We start from the raw sequence: 23,216 nt of genomic DNA on the forward strand, positions 1-23,216 counted from the left end.
GAGCTTTTGGGGGTGGGGATATGGTGTCCTTAAGAAGCAGGTGAAAGGCAAGGAAGGCAGTGAAAGAAGGCTGGTAGGGTGTGTGTGTGACTGATGACAGACTACGCTCTTTCTGATATGTCTTAATTGGCAATGCAACAGCTAACAAAACAAAACGTAAGTGTGACGCGCTTGTTAATCACTCTGTCTTGGCGCTATCACTGTGAGTATCATTTCCTTCCTCTCTCTCTCTCCCTCCCTCCCTCCCTCCCTCTCCCCCTCCTAAAATAACCCCCTCCCTCCCCCTCCCGGGCAAGTTTCGGAAGGCTTTGCTAAGATTTATTTTGATGTGTATTTTCTCCCTCCTCTTCGCAAAGTTGAAAGATGGTAACTGCACCCGGTCTCTCTCTTTTTCCCTCTCTCTCCCTCCCCCCCCCCCCCCCCCTTCCCCCCCCCCCCTCTCCCTCCCTCCCTGTCTGCCCCGATGTGATATGTCTGCCTCTCTGTGTGCAAAGGCACAGGAGAATGGGATGCTTAAATCTGTTGTTTAATGTCAGGTCGAAGATACTTGTGACAGTCTGCACCAATCGGAGAAAAAAAATGTTTTTTTTTTCAATGGAGGTCAAAGGGTGGGGTGGTATTTGTACAACTCCTTCACTCGTACAAACTCTCCCACGCAAACTCCATTGTGCACTCCCCTACACACACTCATTTGCCCCCGCACTCACACTTCCCCTCAACACACACACACACACACTCACAATCATGCATTCCCTCACACACACCAACACATACAAACCCTCTTGCACACACAATCTCCCTCCCACAGACTCCGTTACCCACGGGCGTTCAGGCACGTTCCCTCCCTAACACATGCACTCGCCCTCTCACTTCCCTCAATCTCACCGTTTCTATCTCCCTCAATGCACAAACATTCTCACACACAGGCTCCTCGGATGCACACCCTCACGCACACTCACACTCTTTCGCGTACATACACGCACACACACACACTCCTTCACACGTACATACACACACACTCGCACACACACACACTCTTTCACACATATACGCAAACTCGTTCACACATAAATACACTTGTACGCACCCACGCACCCTCCCCCTCCTACACACCTCCTCTTTGTACACCTCTCACTCTGCCTCCCCCTCGTACACACACCCCCTCCCCCTTGCACACACTCGCTCATCTTTTCCCCTGACCTTAAACCTATGTCCTCTGGTACTTGATTCCCCTACTCTGGGTGAAACACTACATTCACCCTGTCTATCCCTTTCATGCTCTTTTCCACCTTCATAAGTCAAGCAGCAGAATTAGGCCATTCAGCCCATCGACACTACTCCACCATTCAATCATGGCTGATCTATCTCTCCCTCTCAACCCCATTCTCCTGCCTTCGCCCCATAACCCTTGACACCCGCACTAATCAAGAACCTGTCAGTTTCCGCTATAAAAATACCCAATGGCGGTCTCCACAGCCGTCTGGCAAGAAATTCCACAAATTCACCACCCTCTGACTAAAGAAATTCCTCTTCATCCCATCTCCTACACCTCAATAAATTCACCCATCATCCTCCTGTGCTAATAACGGAATAATGTCCAGCCTGCTCAACTCAGTGCATCCATAAATTATTTCCACTGTCATACCTTTCCCGTGATAGAGCTCGGAATAGCGTGGCCATTTTGGGAATGTGGTGCAAACCACACGGATCTGACTGAGTGTATCCGGGCCTCGATGCTGGCCTATTGGCCTGGGAGAGCACACACTACCATGAATGGAGAGAGGTTGGAGTTAGGGGAGGAAACACGCCCTTCGGCCCACCTGTCCATGGCATCTACATTGCCTCTTCAAAGAATTTTCAATCAAATTGGACAGGCACGGTGGCGCAGCAGTAGAGTTGCTGCTTCACAGCGCCAGAGACGCGGGTTCGATCCTGACTACGGGTGTTGTCTGTACGAAGTTTGTACCTTCCGTAACCGTGTGGGTTTTCTCTGGGTGCTCCGGTTTCCTGCCACATCCCAAAGACGTACAGATATGCTTTGGTAAAAAAATTGTGAATTGTCCCTAGTATGTACAATAGTGCTAGTCGCTGGTCGGCGTGGACTCAGTGGGCCGAATGGCCTATTTCCACGCTGTAACTAAAGTCTAAAAAGGGAAAGTTTGGGATTGAAACATATCTTGGGTTGTTTAGTTAATTTTGGAGATACAGTGCGGAAACAGGCCCACCGAGTCCACACTGACCAACAAACACCTGTGCATTAGCTCTATCCTACACACTAGGGAGAATTTACAGGTGCCAATTGACCTATAAACTGCAAGTCTTTGTGGTGGGGGAGGAAACCGGAGCACCCGGAGAAAACCCACACTGTCACAGGAAGAACGTGCAAACTCTATGCCGACAGCTCCCCTCGTCAGGATCAAACTTGGGTCGCTGGCGCTGTGAGGCAGCAACTCTACTGCTTCCAAATGTCCATCCTCTGCGCTCATTAGGTGTGCTTCTTGATGTCCCATAACCACAACACCCCCCCCCCAACTGAAGTGTTGCATCCAACCATTTCCTGCTCCGGCACCCACATCACCATTGCTTGCTCTGCATGGTGATCGACTAAAGAATCACTCGATCCGATCATTACACGCATGGCTGGATAAATAGACAGATAAAGGGGCCGGTCGGAGATGGGGGGGGGGGGGGGTGGCCTCGCCTGGGGAGGGGAGATGGTGATGGTGATGGTGATTAGAAAGGAGGGAGTTGGCAAGCAGATAGAATCCGGGGAGAAAATACGACAGGAAGTGCGCTTTACAGAGCTATTGACAAATAATGGAGGGGGCAGGGAAGGAGGGAGCGGGGAGATCTGACACATTGACAGTTTTGGGGGGGGGGGAGGGGGGGGGTTATTGATTGCAGCCGGTCTCACTTTTTGCAGAGGCCGTACACATCTGAGATGATCATCTAAAAGAGCCAGAATAAAGAGGCAAAATATAACTGGATGCAAAGGTATTGATTGCAGGATTAGTGCGTGCCAGAGACAGAGAGGATGTGACTGATGCAGAATGTCACAGGCAAACAGATATTGACAGAGAGATTATGAAGCAGAGCAGCAGATATTGAGAAAGGGGGAGACTGCAACAGAGCATCTGGCTGTCAGGTAACAAAAGACAGGAGAATATAGGTGGGGAGAGATGACCACACAGGGACAGAGACTGGATTTATATAGACCTTCCTCTACAGGGAGTGAAGGTGCTCCACAGCGCTGTCAGACTGGGTCAGTGAGGGAACGGCCAGCTTGTGAAAGGCCTGGATAGAGTGGATGTGGAGAGGATGTTTCCACTAGTGGGAGAGCCTAAGACCAGAGGCCATAGTCTCAGAATTAAAGGATGTACTTTTAGAAAGAAGACGAGGGGGAATTTCTTTAGTCAGAGGGTGGTGAATCTATTGAATTCTTTGCCACAGACGACTGTGGAGGCCACGTCAATGGATATTTTTAAGGTGGAGATTGACAGATTCTTGATTAGTACGGGTGTCGGGGGTTATGGGGAGAAGGCAGGAGGGAAGGGAAGGGTGTTAGAAGGGAAAGATAGATCAGCCATGATTGAAAGGCGGAGTAGACTAGATGGGCTGAATGGGCTAATTCTGCTCCTATCACTTATGAACTTGTTTTCCCGGAAAGTGATTCCCGTATCCCCACACGCACTGCCCTCGCCCTCCTGGGTGGGAGAAGGAGGAATAGACCTGGTAGAAGCACAGAATCTCTTGCCCAGAGTTGGTAAATCGAGGACCAGAGGACATAGGTTTGTGAAGGGGAAAAGATGTAATAGGAATCTGAGGGGTAACTTTTTCACAGAAAGGGTGGTGGGTATATGGAACAAGCTGCCAGAGGAGGTAGTTGAAGCAAGGACTATCCCAACATTTAAGAAGCAGAAAAGTACATTAATAGGACAGATTTGGAGGGATATGTGCCAAACATGGGCAGGTGGGACTAGTGTAGATGGGACATGTTGGCCGGTGTGGGCAAGTTGAGCTGAAGGGCCTGTTTCCATGCTGTATCACTCTGACTCGATTAGCACAACCAGAACTATACACTATTCTCTAGGTGTGGTCTCGCCTACGTCTGTATCGCTCGAATATAACGTTGCAACTCCTTTACTCATTGCTCTGACCGATGAAGCCAAGCTTCATCGCACTGTCTAACCGTGCTTAGTGATGCTAGTTCTACGATAAATATTGTTGTGCAAAAACCTTTCCTACTCTTCCTCATGACAGCGAATGGGATTGCCCTGAGCCATCCGATCGTGCAGTTAGTGAGGACCTTGGACTGGTCATCGAGACTGCTGCCCGATCGGCCTACTGATCACATTGAACAAGGGTGAGTCCCAGCATTTATCCAGCGTTCATTGTAGAACCCACAACCTGAGAGAGGAAGCAAACAAAATGAGTTTAGTTTATGGCCAGAGTGAGTCCCACCGCAAATGGAGGAGCAGCACCTCATATTTTGCTTGTACAAGTTTGAAGATAGACACAAAGTGCTGGAGAAACTCAGCGGGACATACAGCATCTCTGGAGAGAAGGAATGGGTGATGTTTTGGGTCAATATCCTTCATCAGACTGTCTCTGCCTCTTCCTTTCTTCTTCCCGCCCCACCAGTCTGAAGAAGGGTTTCGACCCGAAACGTCACTTATTCCATCGCTCCATAGATGCTACCTCACCCGCTGAGTTTCTCCAGCATTTTTGTCTACCTTCGATTTTTCCAGCATCTGCAGTTCTTTCTTAAACAATGAGTTTAGTTTATTGTCACGTGCCCCGAGGTACAGGGAAAAGCTTTTGTTGCGTGCTAACCAGTCAGCAGAAAGACAATACATGATTACAATCGAGCCGTTTACAGTACACAGATATTTAAATGAGTGTATGATATTGAGAGAATGAGAATGTAACAGAACGGGCGATGTGATGTAATCCAAGGGTTTCGGGGGGTTATATACAAGATAAGAGACCCCCAGGAGTGGGATACAGGCTGGGATTTAATCCAGGGGTTTGGGGGAATTTGAGATGGTTGATGAGCTTCAACAACCATCAGTTTCAGCTGTGGATTCCCCACAATGTCACTGGTCCTCTGACTGAAGAAGGGTCGCCATCTGAAACGTCATCTATCCATTTTCTCCAGAGATCTTGCCTGACCCGCTGACCTACTCCAGCACTTTGTGTCCATCTTTGGTCTAAATGTACAGTTCTTTTTTTATTCCTAAAAGCTTCATTACTGACCGAGGAAATATGATGAGAGGCCTAACTACTTAGTGCAAAAGGAAACCAAACTGCATAAATTGGGCTGAGGCCAAAAGGCCTAACCACTAATCGAAACTTTACTTTAGACTTTAGAGATGCAATGTAAAAACAAGCCCGAGTCCGTACACTAGCACTATCCTACACACTAGGGACATTTTACAATTTTACCAAAGCCAAAGACTTTAGAGTGTGGAAGGGAACTGGAGCACACGGAGAAAACCCGCGCGGTCACAGGGAGAATGTACAAACTCCATACAGACAGCACCCGTAGTCAGGATCGAACCTGGGTCCCTGGCGCTGTAAGGCAGCAACTCTACCGCTGCACCACCGTGCCGCATGAAATAGGCAGGAGAGGTCGAGCTGCCAAGCAAAAGGAGCTTTACCACTGTGAGAATAAAGGCCAAAGCACTGGTGGGAGACAGGCCAAAGCAGACCACTACCAGAGGAATCAGTCTGATGAAGGATATTGACCCAAAACATCACCTATTCCTTCTCTCCAGAGATGCTGTATGTCCCGCTGAGTTTCTCCAGCACTTTGTGTCTATCTTCAAACTTGTACAATTGAGTTTAGTTCATTGTCACGTGTACCGAGGTACAGTGAAAAGCTTTTGTTGTGTGTTAACTGACAAGGGCAAGTTCACAATTCCAGAAATTGGAAATACGCCAATGTCTAATACTTAACTAGGAAATAAGTCTCAAACCCTGAGCAGTAACTGATTTACTGAGAATTTAAAAAAATACTCAGAAAACCCTAACTCCTAATAAGGAAGCTGACCAAAAAGCCTGTCAATTGCAGAATTAGCCGTATTGAAGACAGGCCAAAAGCCTAATCATAATATTAGCCGAAAATCTTACCAACTAAACAAGAAACCAGACCACATTTTTAAATCAAAATCTCTCCTTCCCTCCCAACCTCTGACCAACCCTCTCTCCCTCCCACTCTCTCACCCTACCGCCCACCCTCCCACCTCTCCCTGTATCCCATCCACCCACCTTCTCTAGACCCTCTCCCTCCCTCCTAACCATTGTTGCAGCTGCAGGCACCCCAGGTTAATGCTGAGTTGTGGTTTGGAGGTGATGGTGCCTGGTGTGGTGCACCAGCTGGCATCCAGCAATCGGCCAGGGTTTGCTGGTGCAGCCCAGGCGAGGGCCTCCGTTCGGCTGTTTTATTGCGCTCTGTTGTAATGCAGGACCTTCCGTGAGCGCTCCCCAGGAGTCAGAGCCAACGAGGGACGCGCTGGGGCTGCTGCTTCACCCCACTAGAGGCTTCCACCAGAGACTCAGAAACACCAAGTGAAGCATGTGACCAGGACACACAGGTAATTCATTTTAAAGCTAATTCCAACCAGAAGCATTTCCGCAACACAACATGTAGGACAATGGACTGACGGAGCAAGAGTCGGCACCAAATGGAGTGATGCTCCCTCCGCACTGTCCCGTCACATATCCCAGGGACAGAGTGAGACACAGGGTGAAGCTCCCTCCACACACCGCCCCGTCACATATCCCAGGGACAGAGTGAGACACAGGGTGAAGCTCCCTCCACACACCGCCCCGTCACATATCCCAGGGACAGAGTGAGACACAGGGTGAAGCTCCCTCCACACACCGACCCGTCATGCACTCCCAGGGACAGAGTGAGACACAGGGTGAAGCTCCCTCCGCACTGTCCCGTCACTTATCCCAGGGACAGAGTGAGACACAGGGTGAAGCTCCCTCCACACACCGCCCCGTCACATATCCCAGGGACAGAGTGAGACACAGGGTGATGCTCCCTCCGCACTGTCCCGTCACATATCCCAGGGACAGAGTGAGACACAGGGTGAAGCTCCCTCCACACACCGCCCCGTCACTTATCCCAGGGACAGAGTGAGACACAGGGTGAAGCTCCCTCCACACACCGACCCGTCACATATCCCAGGGACAGAGTGAGACACAGGGTGAAGCTCCCTCCACACACCGCCCCGTCACATATCCCAGGGACAGAGTGAGACACAGGGTGAAGCTCCCTCCACACACCGACCCGTCACATATCCCAGGGACAGAGTGAGACACAGGGTGAAGCTCCCTCCACACACCGACCCGTCACATATCCCAGGGACAGAGTGAGACACAGGGTGAAGCTCCCTCCACACACCGACCCGTCACATATCCCAGGGACAGAGTGAGACACAGGGTGAAGCTCCCTCCACACACTGCCCCGTCATGCACTCCCAGGGACAGAGTGAGACACAGGGTGAAGCTCCCTCCACACACCGCCCCGTCACATATCCCAGGGACAGAGTGAGACACAGGGTGAAGCTCCCTCCACACACCGACCCGTCACATATCCCAGGGACAGAGTGAGACACAGGGTGAAGCTCCCTCCACACACCGCCCCGTCACATATCCCAGGGACAGAGTGAGACACAGGGTGAAGCTCCCTCCACACACCGACCCGTCACATATCCCAGGGACAGAGTGAGACACAGGGTGAAGCTCCCTCCACACACTGCCCCGTCATGCACTCCCAGGGACAGAGTGAGACACAGGGTGAAGCTCCCTCCACACACCGACCCGTCATGCACTCCCAGGGACAGAGTGAGACACAGGGTGAAGCTCCCTCCGCACTGTCCCGTCACATATCCCAGGGACAGAGTGAGACACAGGGTGAAGCTCCCTCCACACACCGACCCGTCACATATCCCAGGGACAGAGTGAGACACAGGGTGAAGCTCCCTCCACACACCGACCCGTCATGCACTCCCAGGGACAGAGTGAGACACAGGGTGAAGCTCCCTCCGCACTGTCCCGTCACATATCCCAGGGACAGAGTGAGACACAGGGTGAAGCTCCCTCCACACACCGACCCGTCATGCACTCCCAGGGACAGAGTGAGACACAGGGTGAAGCTCCCTCCACACACCGACCCGTCATGCACTCCCAGGCCTGGGGTTATAAACAAGGTAAAGTTTCCTTTATATTCCAGTCAGATCATAGGCTGGCATGGGTTAAATCCCCTGAGGGTGACACTCACGGCACAGAGGAAGAATATACATGAGAATTGGAGATATATTTGGAGTTGGAGCATGGGGACATTTTGGAGTGGGTTATAGAATATGCAGCTTGGAAACAGACCCTTTGGCCCTACTTGCCCACACCAGTCAACATGTCCCAATTACACTAGTCCCACCTGCCCACGTTTGGTCCATATCTCTCCAAATCTGACCTATCCATGTACCTGTTTGTCCCTGCCTCAATGACCTCCTCTGGCAGCTTGTTCCATGCCCCCACCACCCTTTGTGTGAAAAGGTTACCCCTCAGATTCCTATTAAATCTTTCCCCTTCACCTTAAACCTATGTCCTCTGGTCCTCGGTTCACCTACTCTGGGCAAGAGACTGCATCTGTTTGGAAAGGTTGGGAAAGGGTTAAACACCAGTGCCAGTGTGTGAATCAGAGTCACCCCAACAATTAGATGCATGGCTGGATGCCCTGACTGAAAGGGAATCAGCTGGATTCATCATCTTTCATGGCTTATCTCCCCCCTCGGGCCTTATGAAGGGCTGCATTGTCCGCCCAGAGGCCTTCAGGAGAAGGGCTGCCTTTGTGCCTGTGTGTCCCTAGCCAAGCCTGGTATAAATGACACACTGTCTGTGAAGCTGAAATAAACTCCATGACAAGGTAACTCGGGGTGGTGTAGTGTAGGGAGGGTACGTGTCCGGGATTTTTATTTCCTCACAGCCCCCCCACCCCCCAATCCGTCTCCACCCGGAAGGAATCAAGATGGTCGCTTCCGTTCTGCGACTTAATTAGGTCAGTCCCATCACCGAGACGGCTCTTAAAGTAGGTGCCTCTGTATCGAGAACCTCTTGGGAGAAGCGGGCAGATAGAGAGTGGGTGAACTCTGCCCATCAGGGATCCCAGTTACTAAGGAGGGTGCCCTTCAGTCAGCGACGCCTGTTCAAAAGGAAGCCAATCCCAGAGGAGACAACTCCTGTCTGGAACCCTATTGAAGAGGGAGTCTCTCTCTCTCTCTCTCTCTGTCACAGACCCCTGTGAAAGAGATGGTCATTCTCCCTCCATCGTGGACCCCTGTCTCTCCTCGTCAAAAACTCCTGTTAAAGACAGCTCAGTCAGCGGCCTATGTAAAAACTTGCTCTGTGAAGAAGTACTCTTCTTTAAAAGTTGCTTTTTGAAGAAATTATCTCTTCTATAGAGGCCTGCATACTATTGGGTTTGTACAGGGACAGTATCTCCATTGGGACCTTTCTGATGAGGAAGACCTTGTTTACAGCAGCAGTCACTCCATTTAGAAAGGGTGTCTCTTCACAAAAAATGTTTAACAAGATAGTTTCTGCAACAGGGTCTCTTCTTAAATAGATATTAAATGAGCTAGATCTTCACATGTTGAGGCTATTCCAAGGAGAGGGTATTTGTGGTTTTGTGCTGATCGACCTTTCCCTCACAACCCCATTCTCCTGCCTTCTCCCCATAACCCCTAACATCCTCACTAATCAGGAATCTTTCAATCTCCGCCTTAAAACTATCCATTGACGATGTCCACAGCCGTCTGTGGCAATGAATTCCGCAGGATCACCACCCTCTGACTAGAGAAGTTCCTCCTCATCTCCTTTGTAAAGATACGCCCTTTTATTCTGAGGACGTGCCCTCTGGTCTCACTAGTGGAAACATCCTCTCCACATCCACTCTACCCAGGCCTTTCACTATTCGGTAAGTTTCAATGAGGTCCCCCTTAATCCATGTAAACTTTGAAGGGTCCAGCGGTGTACTCTTACTCCTGTATACTGAGGAGAAATGTTTATTAAGAGAAGGCCTCTCCACTGTTAACCTCAGGTAAAGAGCAAGTCTGTACATTGGAAGTCTCGGAACCTCACAGTTCTACTTTTAAGCAAACGGCTAACAAGCTTAGAAATATTCCCTGCTGCCCAGACCGCAGCTCATTCATTCACACTAGGAGTGTGTGGAGGGAGAGTCTGACCCTGTCCCTGGGAGTGTGTGTGGTGGGACAGTGCGGAGGGAGCTTTAACTTTTCACTAATTCCACATCCCTTCCTTTCAGGACATGGAAGTTTCTTCCGGCGCCGTTCCCTCACTCAGCCCTGGGTCTCTCGGATGCCGGGAAGTGTCTGGGCAGGAGCTCAGCGCCGGGGAAACTCCTGAGGGAGATGTCCTGAGCTCGGCGGTCGTCTCTGAGCTGGCGTACCGCGACCTGGACCTGCAGCGCTTCTTCAACCGTGCCGGGGGGAGCCCCCGGCCAGACGGGGTCAGTGGAGGGGCGGTGCAGGCCCCCAGGTACCCCTGCCTCATCTGCGGCAAGCGCTTCCGTTTCAACAGCATCCTCTCCCTTCACCTCCGCGTCCACACGGGCAGCACCAAGACTCACCTCCGCACCCACACGGCAGTCGGGGGAGGGGAGGGGCACGTACCCCCAGGGGGAGGGGAGAGGCACGGGCCCCCAGGGGGAGGGGAGGGGCATGGGTCGGTATTGGGAGGGGAGGGGGACGGACCTGCAGGGGGAGGGGAGACACACTGGCCCCCGGGGGGAGGGGAGAGGCATGGGTCAGTAGTGGGAGGGGAGTGGGACGGATCCCCAGGGGGAAGGGAGGGGGACAGACCCCCAGGGGGAGGGGAGACACATGGGCCCCTAGGGGGAGGGGAGAGGTATGGGTCAGTAGTGGGAGGGGAGTGGGACGGATCCCCAGGGGGAGAGCAGCGTTATAGGCAAGTCAGGGAAGAGGAGGGTCACAGGGCCCCAGGGGGAAGGGAAGGTTGTGGGCTGGTCGGGGAACCAGAGAGGCAAGGGCCCCCGGAGGGAGGGGAAGGGTATGGGACCCCTTGGAGAGTGGAGCCCCCTGGAAGAGAGGGGAGCATCGGGCCCCCCAGAGAAAGGGGGAATCACAGACGGGCTGGGGGAGAGGAGGGTTACCGGGTAGCTGGGCAAGGGGAGAGTCATAAGCCCCCTGGGGGTGGGGTGAGCCAGCAGCCCTGCAGGGGAGGGGAGAGCCAGGGGCCACCGGCCGGGAAGAGCCGGCTGCTCCTGGAGCTGGAGGAGATGGCGGTGCAGCGGGGGTTGCCGTGCCGTCCTGCCCGGGGGCAGGTGGAGGGTCCGGAGCGGTCCAGCCCCCCCACCTTCCGCTGCTCCTCCTGCAAGGGGCGTTTCCGCAAGGCAGCCGAGCTGGAGCGCCACTCTGCAATCCTGCACCGGCCCTATAAGTGTGGCCTGTGCCCCTTTGCCAGCGCCCTGCAGCACAGCCTGGCCGAGCACACTCAGAAGGCCCACCGCCCCCTGCCTCAGGTCGATGCCCCGCGGCCTGCCCCCTCCACCTACGTCTGCCCCGTGTGTGGGCAGGCCTTCACCCGTTCCTGGTTCCTCAAGGGCCACATGCGGAAGCACAAGAACTCCTTCGAGCATGGTTGTGGGATGTGCGGGCGCCGCTTCAAGGAGGCCTGGTTCCTCAAGAACCATATGAAGGTGCACCTGGGAAAGCCGGCGGCGGCGGCGGCAGCAAGCAAGTTCCATGACAGGCCCCGGGCCCTCGACCCCAGCCATGCCAACGGCCCCGGGCCCCAGGCCTACCCAGGCGGAGGCTGCCTGGCCCGGCTGCGAGCCGCAGCTGCCAGGGCAGGAGAGGCCACGGTGGGCAGGCCCGGCCCCTGGGAGCTGGTGTCAGTGGGCCTGGGCGCCGAGATGTCTCGGGCGAGGCCGGGCCGGAGCGGCAAGCAGCAGTGCGGGCCGGCTGCGGCAGATGGAGCCGGCGAGAGGAACGCCCAGTGCCTCGAGTGTGGCCGGGCCTTCAGAACCTACCAGCAGGTGGCTGTCCACTCCAGGATCCACCGCAAGAAGGGGCCGGTGGACGGCAGCAGCGGCGGAGAGCGCAGGAGGGACTCCCCGGCCACTCACGGGCCCCACGCTCACATCACCTCATCCCTGGGGCTGCCTGGAGGTGGGCAAGGAGAGGCCATTGGTCTCCCATCTACACCCCAAGGTAAGGCAGATGGGTGACAGGATCCTACTGATTTACGTGGAGATATTAGGGGGGGCGGGGGATAAAGAGAGAGGGGGGGGAGGCAGTGCAGATGGAAAGGGACAGAGTCAAAACAGGGATAGAGCGGACAGGGAAAGGTCAGAGAAGAACGAAGAGAAGAGAAAGGGAGGACAGAAAAACAGAAAGGACAGGGAAGAAAAAGGACAGATTGAGTGAGAGCAGACAGAGGGACAGATAAAAGAAAGACAGGGAGGGAGAAAAGACGAGCCGGGGTGGGAGGGAGAAACAGACAGGTAGAATTGACAGAGGGAGCGAGAGCAGTCACAGGGACAGAAAAGACAGAGTTGGAGTGAGAACAGAGAGAGGGACAGAAAAAAGAGAGAGAGAAGGAATAAGAAACAAAGGCAGGGTGGCACGGTGCCGCAGCAGTATTGCTGCCTCATGGCGCCAGAGACCCGGATTCGATCCTGACTACATGTGCTGTTTGTACAGAGTTTACACGTTCTCTCCATGACCGCATGGGCTTTCTCCGGGTGCTCCGGTTTCTTCCTACACTCCAAAGACATGTGGGTTTGTAGGTTAATTGGCTTCGGTAAATTGTCCCTAATGTTTAGGATAGTGCTAGTGTACGGGGAGATCGCTGGTCGGCGCGGACTTGGTAGGCTGAAGGGCCTGTTTCCCCGCTGTATCTCTAAAGTCTAAGTAAACTAAGCAGACCGAGAAGGACTATTTATGTGTGTGTTTTTCCCGGTATCTGTCCTACCTTCCCATTTATCTCTCCGACTGTGCCTCTCTCTCTCTCTGAAGAAGGGTCTCGACCTAAAACGTCAACCATTCCTTCTCTCCAGAGATGTGTCTGTCCTGCTAAACTTACACCAGCATTTTATGTCTATCTTTGGTGTAAACCATCATTTGCTGTTTGTTCCTACACATCACTCCATATGTCTCTTTCCATCTCTCCATTTCCCTCTCTCCTGCATCTCTCTCCATGTCTCTCTCTCTCTCTCTCCCCCCCCCCATCTGCCTCTGATTGTCTGCCAGTCTCTCCTGCTTTTCACTCTGTTTCCCTCTCCTCTGTCAATTTCTCTTTTATCTCCATCTCCGTTTGCTTTCTTTCTCTCTCCTTTCTATCTGCCTCTCTCTCTCTGTTTACGTTTCTCTTTTATCTTTAGTTTTTCTTTCTCTCCATGTGCCCCTCTTTCTCAGCCCCACTCTTTCTCAGACCATTTCTTTTATCCTCTGCTTTGTTTCTCTCTCATTTTCTCCATCTCTCTCTGTCCCTCTCTCCCGCTTTCTCCATCTTGCTTTCTTTCCTTGCTCTCTCTCACGCTCTCTGCCACACTCATGCCTGCCGTTTTGTCTCCCCTCCCCAGGGGACGCCGAGCTGCACCTGGATGACGATCGTTCCCGTGGACTGGCCACCAGGGAGTGCCCTTACTGCGGCAAGACCTTCCGCTCCTCCCACCACTTGAAGGTCCACCTACGGGTGCACACAGGTAGGTTGAGGGGCAGGGGTTGCCCTACCCCCCCCCCCCCCCTTCCAGGGCTGCCTGTTGCCCAGTGGGTGGGCATCATGACCAACAGGGCTGGGGGAGGGCAGAACCACCCTGGGGCGAGGGTGGGTGGGGGGCTGGGTGATCTAGAATCCCTCCAGACTGCCCACTCGCCCTCAAAGACCCCTGCCCACGGCACAGGCAGGGGGAAGGAGAGAGGGCAGAAGACCAGCGTAAGAAAGAAGGTGAAATGGAGGGAGAGAGACAGACGGGGTGAGGGATAATAGACAATAGGTGCAGGAGTAGAGGCCATTTGGCCCTTCAAGCCAGCACCGCCATTCAATGTGATCATGGCTGATCATCCCCAATCAGTACCCTGTTCCTGCCTTCTCCCCATATCCCCTGACTCCACTATTTTTAAGAGCCCTATCTAGCTCTCTCTTGAAAGCATCCAGAGAACCTGCCTCCAACGCCCTCTGAGGCAAAGAATTCCACAGACTCACAACTCTCTGTGAGAAAAAGTGTTTCCTCGTTTCCGTTCTAAATGGCTTCCTCCTTATTCTTAAACTGTGGCCCCTGGTTCTGGACTCCCCAACATCGGGAACATGTTTCCTGCCTCTAGTGTGTCCAAGCCCTTAACAATCTCTTTGCTCCTATATTCGATTCCTCTTGTTATAAAGGCCAACATGCATTCGCTTTCTTCACTGCCTGCTGTACCTGCATGCTTACTTTCATAGACTGATGTACAAGGACCCCCAGATCCTGTTGTACTTCCCCTTTTCCCAACTTGACGGCATTTAGATAATGGGGGAGCGGGAGGGGCGGCACAGTGGTGCAGTGGTAGAGTTGCTGCCGTACAGCGCCACAGACCCAGGTTCAATGCTGACTACGGGTGCTGTCTGTACCGAGTTTGTACGCTCTCCCTGTGACCACGTGGGTTTTCCCTGTGTGCTCTGGTTTCATCCCAAAGACGTACAGCTTTGCAGGCTAATTTGCTTCAGTAAACTTATAAATTGTCCCTAGTGTGTAGGATAGTTCTAATGTACATGGTGATCGCTGGTCGGCGTGGACTCGGTGGGCCGAAGGGCCTGTTTCCAGGCTGTATCTCTAGTCTAAGGGAGAGACAATGGATTAGAGAGAGGGGGAGGAGTGGGATGAGCGGGAGGAAGAGAGGAGGGGGGGGGAGGGCATTAGAGAGGTGAGAGAAAGTGGGTGAGACACGGGAAGAGGGGGTGTAAAGGTGGAGGGAGTGGAGGGAAAGGGAAGTGAGTAGGTTGAGGAGAGGAAAGGGAGGGGAGAGATGGTGTAGGGGAGAAGGGTGTGGAGGACAGGATGGTGGGGATCGAGGAGAGGGAGAGAGACGGGTTGGGGAGTGGGGGGAGGAAGTTTTGGGGGGGTTGGGAGATGAGGGGAGGATGGGCAGAGAGGTGGTAGAGGGGAAGAACCATGGAGCATTGGGAGAGTGGAGGGTGGGTGGAGAAGGGTGGGTGGAGAGGCCAGACAAAGACCCTGCCCAAAGAGAGGGTGCCCGTTCCCTATGTGCATGTCCACCGGGTCTGGGGAGAAGGGGTGTGGGGGCCATCTGGCGGAATGCCGGCCTTCTGTCGGGAAAATCCCATCCAGACATCACAAAGATTCACGTTTTTCATCTGTGTCTCCCCCATCCCTTCCCCAATCCCTCATATCCTTCACTCTCATGGCACACTCCACCTCTCTCCTCTCACCCCTGGCATTTCTCCCATCCCTCTCTCACCACCTTCTTTACATTCTCTCCCTCCATCGCTCCTCACTCTCCTCTTCCTCGCCTTTGTCACTTCCAACTCTGCTCCTCTTGCACCCCTGCCCCCTTCCTCCAATCTTCCGTCTTCTGCCTACTCCCGATCTCCCTCCCTTCCCCTCTCCACCTTTTACATTATTTTGCATCCTCCCACTACCCTCTGACGTACCCCTCACCCCCAATTCTATCACCTCTGTCTCCATCCACCACCTTCTCTTCCCCTTCATCCTATTTTTCTCTTGTCTCCCTATTACCACCCCACTGTCTGTCATTCCCTTCTCCATTCTTCCCCCTCTCACTCCCCTCTTGTCATGCCCCTCCCTCACCGTCTGCCACATCTCCCCCTAACTCCCTCTATCCCCATCTCCGTCCCTCCCTCTGCCCCCTCCCTCCCTCTGTCCTCCATCCCCCTTCCCTTCCTCTATCCCATCCCCTTTCCCTCCCTCTATCCCCCTCTATCCCCTTCTCCCTCCCTCTAATCTCCTCTTCCTCCTTCTATCCACATCCCCGTCCTCCTCCCTCTGTACCCCACCCACTCTCCATCACCCCCACTCCTTCCTTCTACCCCAATTCCCCTCTCCCTCCCCCTGCTCCCACCGCCTCCCTCTATCCCCATCCTGCCCTCACCCCTCTCTCTTTCTCTCTCTGCCCCCATTCTCCCTCCTCCACCTCTGCCCCCACCCCCTCCCCCCCCCACAGGCGAGCGTCCCTACAAGTGCCCTCACTGTGCCTACGCCGGCACGCAGTCGGGTTCCCTCAAGTACCACCTGGAGCGGCACCACCGAGAGCAGCGGAACGGGACATGCGGGGGGTCTGCGGGGGAGAGCCCGCCCGCCCAGGGGGCTTCGGGCCCCAGCAGGGGGGACGAGCCCGGACCTAGGCCGCCGGTCCCCACTGCCCCTCCCATCAGCCTGCAGGCCTGGCTGGCCTCCTTCCTGCCCGAGGGCCCGGGGCCGCACGCATGGCTGGGCCTGGCCGAGCTGGAACCCCTTGACCTGTCACTCAGGCCGTCCCAGGGCCATGCGCACAGACAAGAGCTCGGCGACTGCCTGGCCTACAGCTTCCAGACCCCCACGCCGCTAGCACCGGGCCCCAGGGCAAAGGCCCGCAGGCGGAGAGCACAGACCTGGCACCGGGGGCTTAGGCCTGGCGGCTGGGGGCAGCTGGACGGGGCCCTGGCTCTGGGCGGGGCCTGGGTGGCAGGGCTGGTGAGCGAGGCAGCAGGGGAGGGCAGGGTGACAGTGAGTGGGGCATTGAATGTAGTTGGTGATGAAATGGAGGAGGGCCGAGCAACTGAGGGGGGCAGAACAACAGTGGAGGGTAGAACAACAGTGGTGGGCAGGGCAACAGTGGGGGGCAGTGCAACTGAGGTGGGCAGTGCAACTGAGGTGGGCAGGGCAACTGAGGTGGGCAGTGCAATGAATGAGGGAGGAGAAATGATTGTGGGCAGGGCAATAGATGAGGGCAGGGCCTGGGCAGCGGAAGGGGTGGATGGGGTAATGGAGGTGGACGGAGTGACAGTGGAGGCTGGGGCAATGGAGGGGGGTGGGGCAATTGAGGTAGGTGATGTTACCAAGGTGATGGGCGGGGCATCAGTGAGAGTGGGCGTGGCTATGGATGCGGTGGGCGGGGTCACTGGGCTAGGTCGTTCAGCCTGTGGGCGGGGCCTTGGAGCTGGTGGCAGCAGTGGTGGTGATGCAGGAGATGGAGGGAGCGACTCTGAGGCAGGAACTTAGCAGGGTGGGGGAGAGATGGAGCTGCGACTTCAGGGAAGGGAAGGGACTCTGGGAGAGGAGGGCAGGCCTGGGAGGCTCCGAGAGACAACTCTACTCCTATTCCTACCCCCTGCATCCCCCCCTCTTTACCCCTCCTCCCTCACACCCTTAGAACCCACCAACCCTTCTAACCACCACCTCTCCCCTCCTATCTGCTCCCCACCCTCCTATATCTTCCCTTCACTCCCACAGCCTCCCTCCTGCACCCTCCCCTACCTCTTACACCCCACCTGTCCCTTCCACACCACACTCCTTCCTCCTACACCCCACTCCTCCTTCACCCCTTCTCTTTCACACCCCACTTCTCCTTCCTAATCCCAACCCCATCTCCTTTCCCCTACTCCCTATCCCCACGTTTCTTAGCCCCCCTCATTTGCTCCCTCCTTCCCAGGGGTTTACCATTAGAGGGGAAATGGTAGAAGGAAGAAAGGTGATCGTAGCGGGATACAAGGGAAGATTATTAGGAATAATGCAGCTGAGGCAGCGATGGAAAAAATGTGAGAGAGGGACGGTTGAAACTGGGAAGTGAAGGTTGGGGGGGATGGAGACAAGGACTGGGTTAGAGAGAGGGGCAGTGGCGAGAGGGAGGGGATAGCACGGGATGACAGAGCAGTGGCAGCGGGTGGCATGTGAGAAATGGGAGGAATAATTTAAGAAATAAATGATGGAGAGGAAGGTAAGGGGAGGAAAAGGAGGAAGGAGAGCTGTGGAAGAGGATTAAAACAAGGTTAGAGAGAGGGTAGAATAGCTACAGAGATAGTATGAAAACGAGAGAGGAGGTGGAGCGATTGTAGAGAGGGAGTGGGGGAGAGAATGAGTAAAGGAATGATGGAGGAAGAGAGGAGGGGATAATGGGAATTGGATAAAGAAGATAAAATTTATTGTGAACGATTCGGAGAATCTGAGAGGCCTTGCTGATGGGGGTGGAGGAGAGTGGGGGAGGGTTGCATCAGGCAGTGTGAAAAATGGAGGGGAAGGAGGTTGACAGAGAGAGAGAGGTACACACACACACATGAATTCATGCCTGCACACACTCACACAGTACATCATACAGACCTCACCACACTTACACACATTCACAACCATTTCCCAATACCACCACCAATGGGTAGAGCCAGAGCCGCTGCCTCCAAGTGCCGGAGACCTTGGGTGTTGTCTGTGGACTTTGCACAGTCTCCCTGTGACCATGTGGTTTTTCTCCAGATGATCCGATTTCCTCCCACAACCCAGAGATGCTGGTTTGTAGCTTAATTGGCCTCTAAATTGCACTGAGTGTGTAGGGAGCGCATTGCAAGAGAGGGATAATATAGAACTATTGTGAACCGAGGATCGGTGGTCTGCATGGACTCAGTGGGCCAAAGGGCCTGTTTCCATGCTGTATCTCGCAACCAATAGACATAACAAATATCCCTCTACAGACAAGTACACACAGAGTTTGTACGTTTATCCTGCGACCGTGTGGGTTTTCTCCGGGTGCTCCGGTTTCCTCCCACACTGCAAAGAGGCGCAGGTTTGTAGGTTAATTGGCTTCAGTAAAAATTGTCCCTAGTGTGTCAGAGAGTGCTAGTGTACGGGGTGATGGGCTAAAGGACCTGTTTCTGCAATGTATCTCCAAAGTAATTATATAGAACAATCAGCTTTATTTACATATGTGTACACCTGTGCACATTGCTCCAAACAAGGACACTGTAGTCTCATATACAAACATGCACGGCTACTATAATCATGCAACTGATTTATACAACAGTTACACACACATACATTGTCACCCATGCATACACAAATAACACAGTCTCTCTCTGCCATATATATATATATATATACACACACACACCACAGTGTCTCACTCACACAGAATCTTCCAATCAAGCTAGTGATTGTCGAATTTCGGCCGAGTTTTGGGGGAAAAATTGAACTGGGAGAACCACACAGATTCACCGAGCCAGAGAGAGGCAACAGAGGAAGGCAGACCGAAGAAGAACGAGAGGGAAATGGGATGGAGATAAGGGGGACGTGGAGAGAGGGAGAAGGGGACGGAGAGGGAGGAATACAGGAATGGAGAGGATATGGAACGAGCTGGAATGAGTCGGGGGGGGGAGGGGGGCCATAAAGAAAATTAGGAATATAAACGCAGGCTTGGACGGATGAGATTGAGTTGGCGAGAGTGCGATGGCCTGGGTGGGACACAGAGATGGAGTGGGGGTGGGGGGGGGGGGGTGCAGCATGAGTGGGGAAAGCGGGAGAGGTGTGTGGTGTAACACAGGTGGGCAGACAGAGTGCCTTATTTCCTTTGCAGTCCTATTGTGACATCTGGTGGCAAGGACTGGAGACGTCTGCTGATCAGATTAAGGACTGCACCAGTCGCTGAGCAGCATCTACAGCAGCACTCAAATTCAGCTGCAAAGAACATTTGCAAGCCTTGTCACTGGTTAAACTGTTGTGTCAATGGATGTACCATATTATTTCCTGTTCTAACCCGCACTGTAGATTTTTATGTTGAATATATCTGCTGTCAATTTTACAGACGTCTCTTGGCTTATAACGTCGCTATGTCTCAGGAGTTCAGGGGAAAGTTCATGTGATAGGAGCAGAATTAGGCCATTCGGCCCATCTTGTCTACTCTACCATCAATCTTGGCTGATCTATCTCTCCCTCCTAACCCCATTCTCCTGCCTTCTCCCCATAACCCCTGACACTCGTTCTAATCAAGAATCTATCTCTGCCTTAAAAATATCCATTGATGGCCTCTACAGCCTTCTGTGGCAATGAATTCCACAGATTCACCACCCTCTGACTAAAGAAATTCCTCCTCACCTCCTTCCTAAAGGAACGTCCTTTAATTCTGAGATTATGAAAGGAGGGGGGATTACAATCGGGGAAGTCAAACGGACCTGGAGACAGCGAGAGAGAGAACATATCCCCACCCTTGCATCCCCTCTCTGTTCCACCCCCACCTCCAGTGGACGTACTAGTTTTGTTTGTATTACTCTATCACCTTCCCCACAGCCAACAATGGACCTTTATGTGACCACCCTTGCTGGCTTCGATCTGTCTTTTTGTATATCTTTCATTTATTTGCTCTATATACCTTTCCATATCTCTCGGTTCCATCTCTCCTGACTCTCAGTTTGAAGTCGGGTCTCGACCCAAAATGTCACCTATTCCCTTTCTCCAGAGATGCTGCCAGACCCACGGAGTTACTTACTCCAGCTTTCTCTGGTAACACACCAACACCTGGCCCCTGTTAGAGGGGTTTCTCTCTCTGCCTCCCACCGTTACAGTCAAACACCAGACTGTCTGTGTCTAATGGAGGAGATTAACCCTCTCCTCAGCCTCAGTCAGTCTGTTCCTGACTGAGCATATTATTTTCTCCCCACATTAGTCAGATGGTGGTGAATCTGTGGAATTCATTGCCACAGAAGGCCGTGGAGGCCAAGTCATTGTGTATTTTTAAGGCGGATATTGGCAGGTTCTTGATTTGTACAGGTGTCAGGAATTATGGGGAGAAGGCAGGAGAATGGGGTTGAGTGGGAAGGATAGATCAGCCATGATTGAATGGCGAAGTAGACTTGATGAGCCAAATGGCCTAATTCTGCTCCTAAAACGTGTGAACTTTTCTGCCAACTCTGTCCCTCACCCACACACTGGAAGGAGAGGGGGGGGGGGGGGGGGGGATTCAGCTGTTCATCCCACCGACCTGCACATCTTTGGGATACAGGAGGACACTGGAGCACCCAGAGGAGACCCAGGCACTGACGAGGAGAATGTACAAACTTCTCACACACACACACACCGAATGTGCTGGAGGTCAGGATCAAACCAAGGTCGCTGGAGCTGTGAGGCAGTGGCTCTAACCGCTGGGCCACCCCTGGATTTAGATGTTCGAGCCTCTGCAACAGAGTCTGGAAGGTCTGATCTTCAAACAGCTGGGAGAGCATGATGGACCAAAATATGCCCCAGAAAACTAGTTTAGTTTAGAGATACAGCGCACACCGATCAGCGATCCTCACTCACTAACACTCCTACACACACTCGGGCAAACCAATTAACCTACAAACCTGTGCTTCTTTGGAGTGTGGCAGGAAACCGGAGATCCCGGAGAAAACCCAGGCAGTTCACAGGGAGAACATATAAACTCTGTACAGACAAGCACCTGTAGTCAGGATCGAACCCAGGCCCCTGGCACTGCGGCATCAACTTCACCGGCCCGCTCGAGTCACTGAGAATGTAGATGGAGCACTCAAAGGAAATTTAGTCATCGACCGAGCTAACATCAAGGTAATTGTTTATCAACAAGCCAATAAAGTGTGGAAGGAGCAGTTTTGATGATGTGCTGTGGACAAGTGATGTTTCCACTAGTGGGAGACTAAGACAAGATGGACATAGTCTCCGAATAAAAGGACGTGCCTTTAGAAAGGAGATTAGGAGCAATCTCTTTAGCCAGAGGGTGGTGAATCTGTGGAGTTCATTGCCACAGATGGCAGTGGACACCAAGTCATTGGGTATTTTTAAGGCGGAGATTGTCAGATACTTGATTCGTAAGGGTGTCGGGTTATGAGGAGAGCGCAGGAGAATAGAGTTGAGAGATAGATTTGCCATGATTGAGTGGCGGTGTAGACTCGATGGGCTGAATGGCCTACTCCTATGACATGGCAGCGAGGAATGGAGCAATGAGGGAATAGCAGAGAGTATTATGGCAGGAAAAGGTGTGGCTGCAGGTCAGGGAAGTTGAAGCTCAGTTTTGACAACTTGGTAGGGTCTGGAAGGTTAGATCGCATGGGATCCAGAGAGCAAGCTGGATTCAAAATTGGCTTTGTGGTAAGCCAAGGGTGTTCATGTAGGGCTTTTTCAGACTGGTGACTTAGGGCTAGTCACCTTGGGTTGGTGCTGGGTCCCCTGCAGTTGGTCATCTATATTAATGATTTGCATGTTTCATGGTTAGTTAAGGGCCTGTCTCACTTACGTGTCCTTGGCACACAAATTACGCAACCTCGTGGTCGCGTTGAGGCGCACAGGCATCGTACGGCTGCGCGGGGCCGGTCCCACTGAGAAACGCGGAGGGGTATGTAGTTGTGCGCGACATCGCGCGGGGCTCCGAAATTTTTGTAGCGAACAAAATCTTCGCATGCTAATGGCCTGTTGTGGAACTGACGGCCAAAGTGGGACAGGCCCAAGACCCTGGCGCGACGCAACGTCTCACCTCCAACAGCAGCAAAAGCAGGCAAACAATCACGTAACTCGGCCTGGGGCTCACGGCCGTTGTGGTCCGGATCCGCCCCCACTTCTACTCCCACAGCAGGGCCAAGAAAAATGAAGATAGACACAAAATGCTGGAGTAACTCAGCTGGACCGGCAGCATCTCTGGAGAGAAGCAATGGGTGACGTTTCGGGTTAAGACCCTTCTTTCAGATTGAAGAAGGGTCTCGACCCGAAACATCACCCATTACTTCCCTCCAGAGATGCTGCCGGTCCCGCTGAGTTACTCCAGCATTTTGCGTCCATCTTCAAATGACGTCACGCGCTCCAGACGGCTGTGCGGTCGAAGGAAGTCGCGCACGACCTTCGCGGTCGCGTAATTTGCGTGCCAAGGACACGTAAGTGGGACGGGCCCTTAAGTTTGATAATAAAGGACGCGCCTTTAAAAAGGAGATGAGGAGGAATTTATTCTGTCAGAAGGTGGTGAATCTGAAATTCATTGTCGCAGACAGCTGTGGAGGCCAAGTCAATGGATATTTTTAAGACAGAAATTGAGATTCTTGATTTATACGGATGTCGGGTTATGGGGAGAATGGGGTTGAGATGGAAAGATAGATGAATGAATGGCCTAATTCTGCCACTAATCTATGAATATAACAATTGGTGGCGATTCAAGGAACTGCAGATTCTGGAATCGAGCAAAAGACAGCGC

The 23,216-nt window shown here is 53.1% G+C and overlaps 1 protein-coding gene across 1 annotated transcript; it reads left to right on the forward strand.

Moving 5' to 3' along the window:
- Positions 1-162: 162 nt before the first annotated feature.
- On the forward strand, positions 163-17,463 carry LOC116969904 (zinc finger protein 219-like). Its single transcript, XM_033016662.1, has 6 exons — positions 163-202; positions 4,261-4,363; positions 6,468-6,596; positions 10,337-12,263; positions 13,637-13,759; positions 16,233-17,463. The coding sequence occupies exons 4-6, from the start codon at positions 10,340-10,342 to the stop codon at positions 17,267-17,269; spliced, it is 3,084 nt and encodes a 1,027-aa protein (XP_032872553.1). The 5' UTR covers positions 163-202; positions 4,261-4,363; positions 6,468-6,596; positions 10,337-10,339; the 3' UTR covers positions 17,270-17,463.
- Positions 17,464-23,216: the final 5,753 nt, after the last annotated feature.

This window comes from Amblyraja radiata, unplaced genomic scaffold (genome assembly GCF_010909765.2).
Source record: "Amblyraja radiata isolate CabotCenter1 unplaced genomic scaffold, sAmbRad1.1.pri scaffold_397_ctg1, whole genome shotgun sequence".
NCBI classification, from domain to species: domain Eukaryota; kingdom Metazoa; phylum Chordata; class Chondrichthyes; order Rajiformes; family Rajidae; genus Amblyraja; species Amblyraja radiata.

Bases quoted from the DNA above. Each gene is read 5' to 3' on its own strand.
- LOC116969904 (XM_033016662.1), top strand. From the start codon at position 10,340: ATGGAAGTTTCTTCCGGCGCCGTTCCCTCACTCAGCCCTGGGTCTCTC. The intron at 12,264-13,636 runs GTAAGGCAGATG...TCCCCTCCCCAG, and splicing joins TCTCCCATCTACACCCCAAG to GGGACGCCGAGCTGCACCTG. The intron at 13,760-16,232 runs GTAGGTTGAGGG...CCCCCCCCACAG, and splicing joins CCACCTACGGGTGCACACAG to GCGAGCGTCCCTACAAGTGC.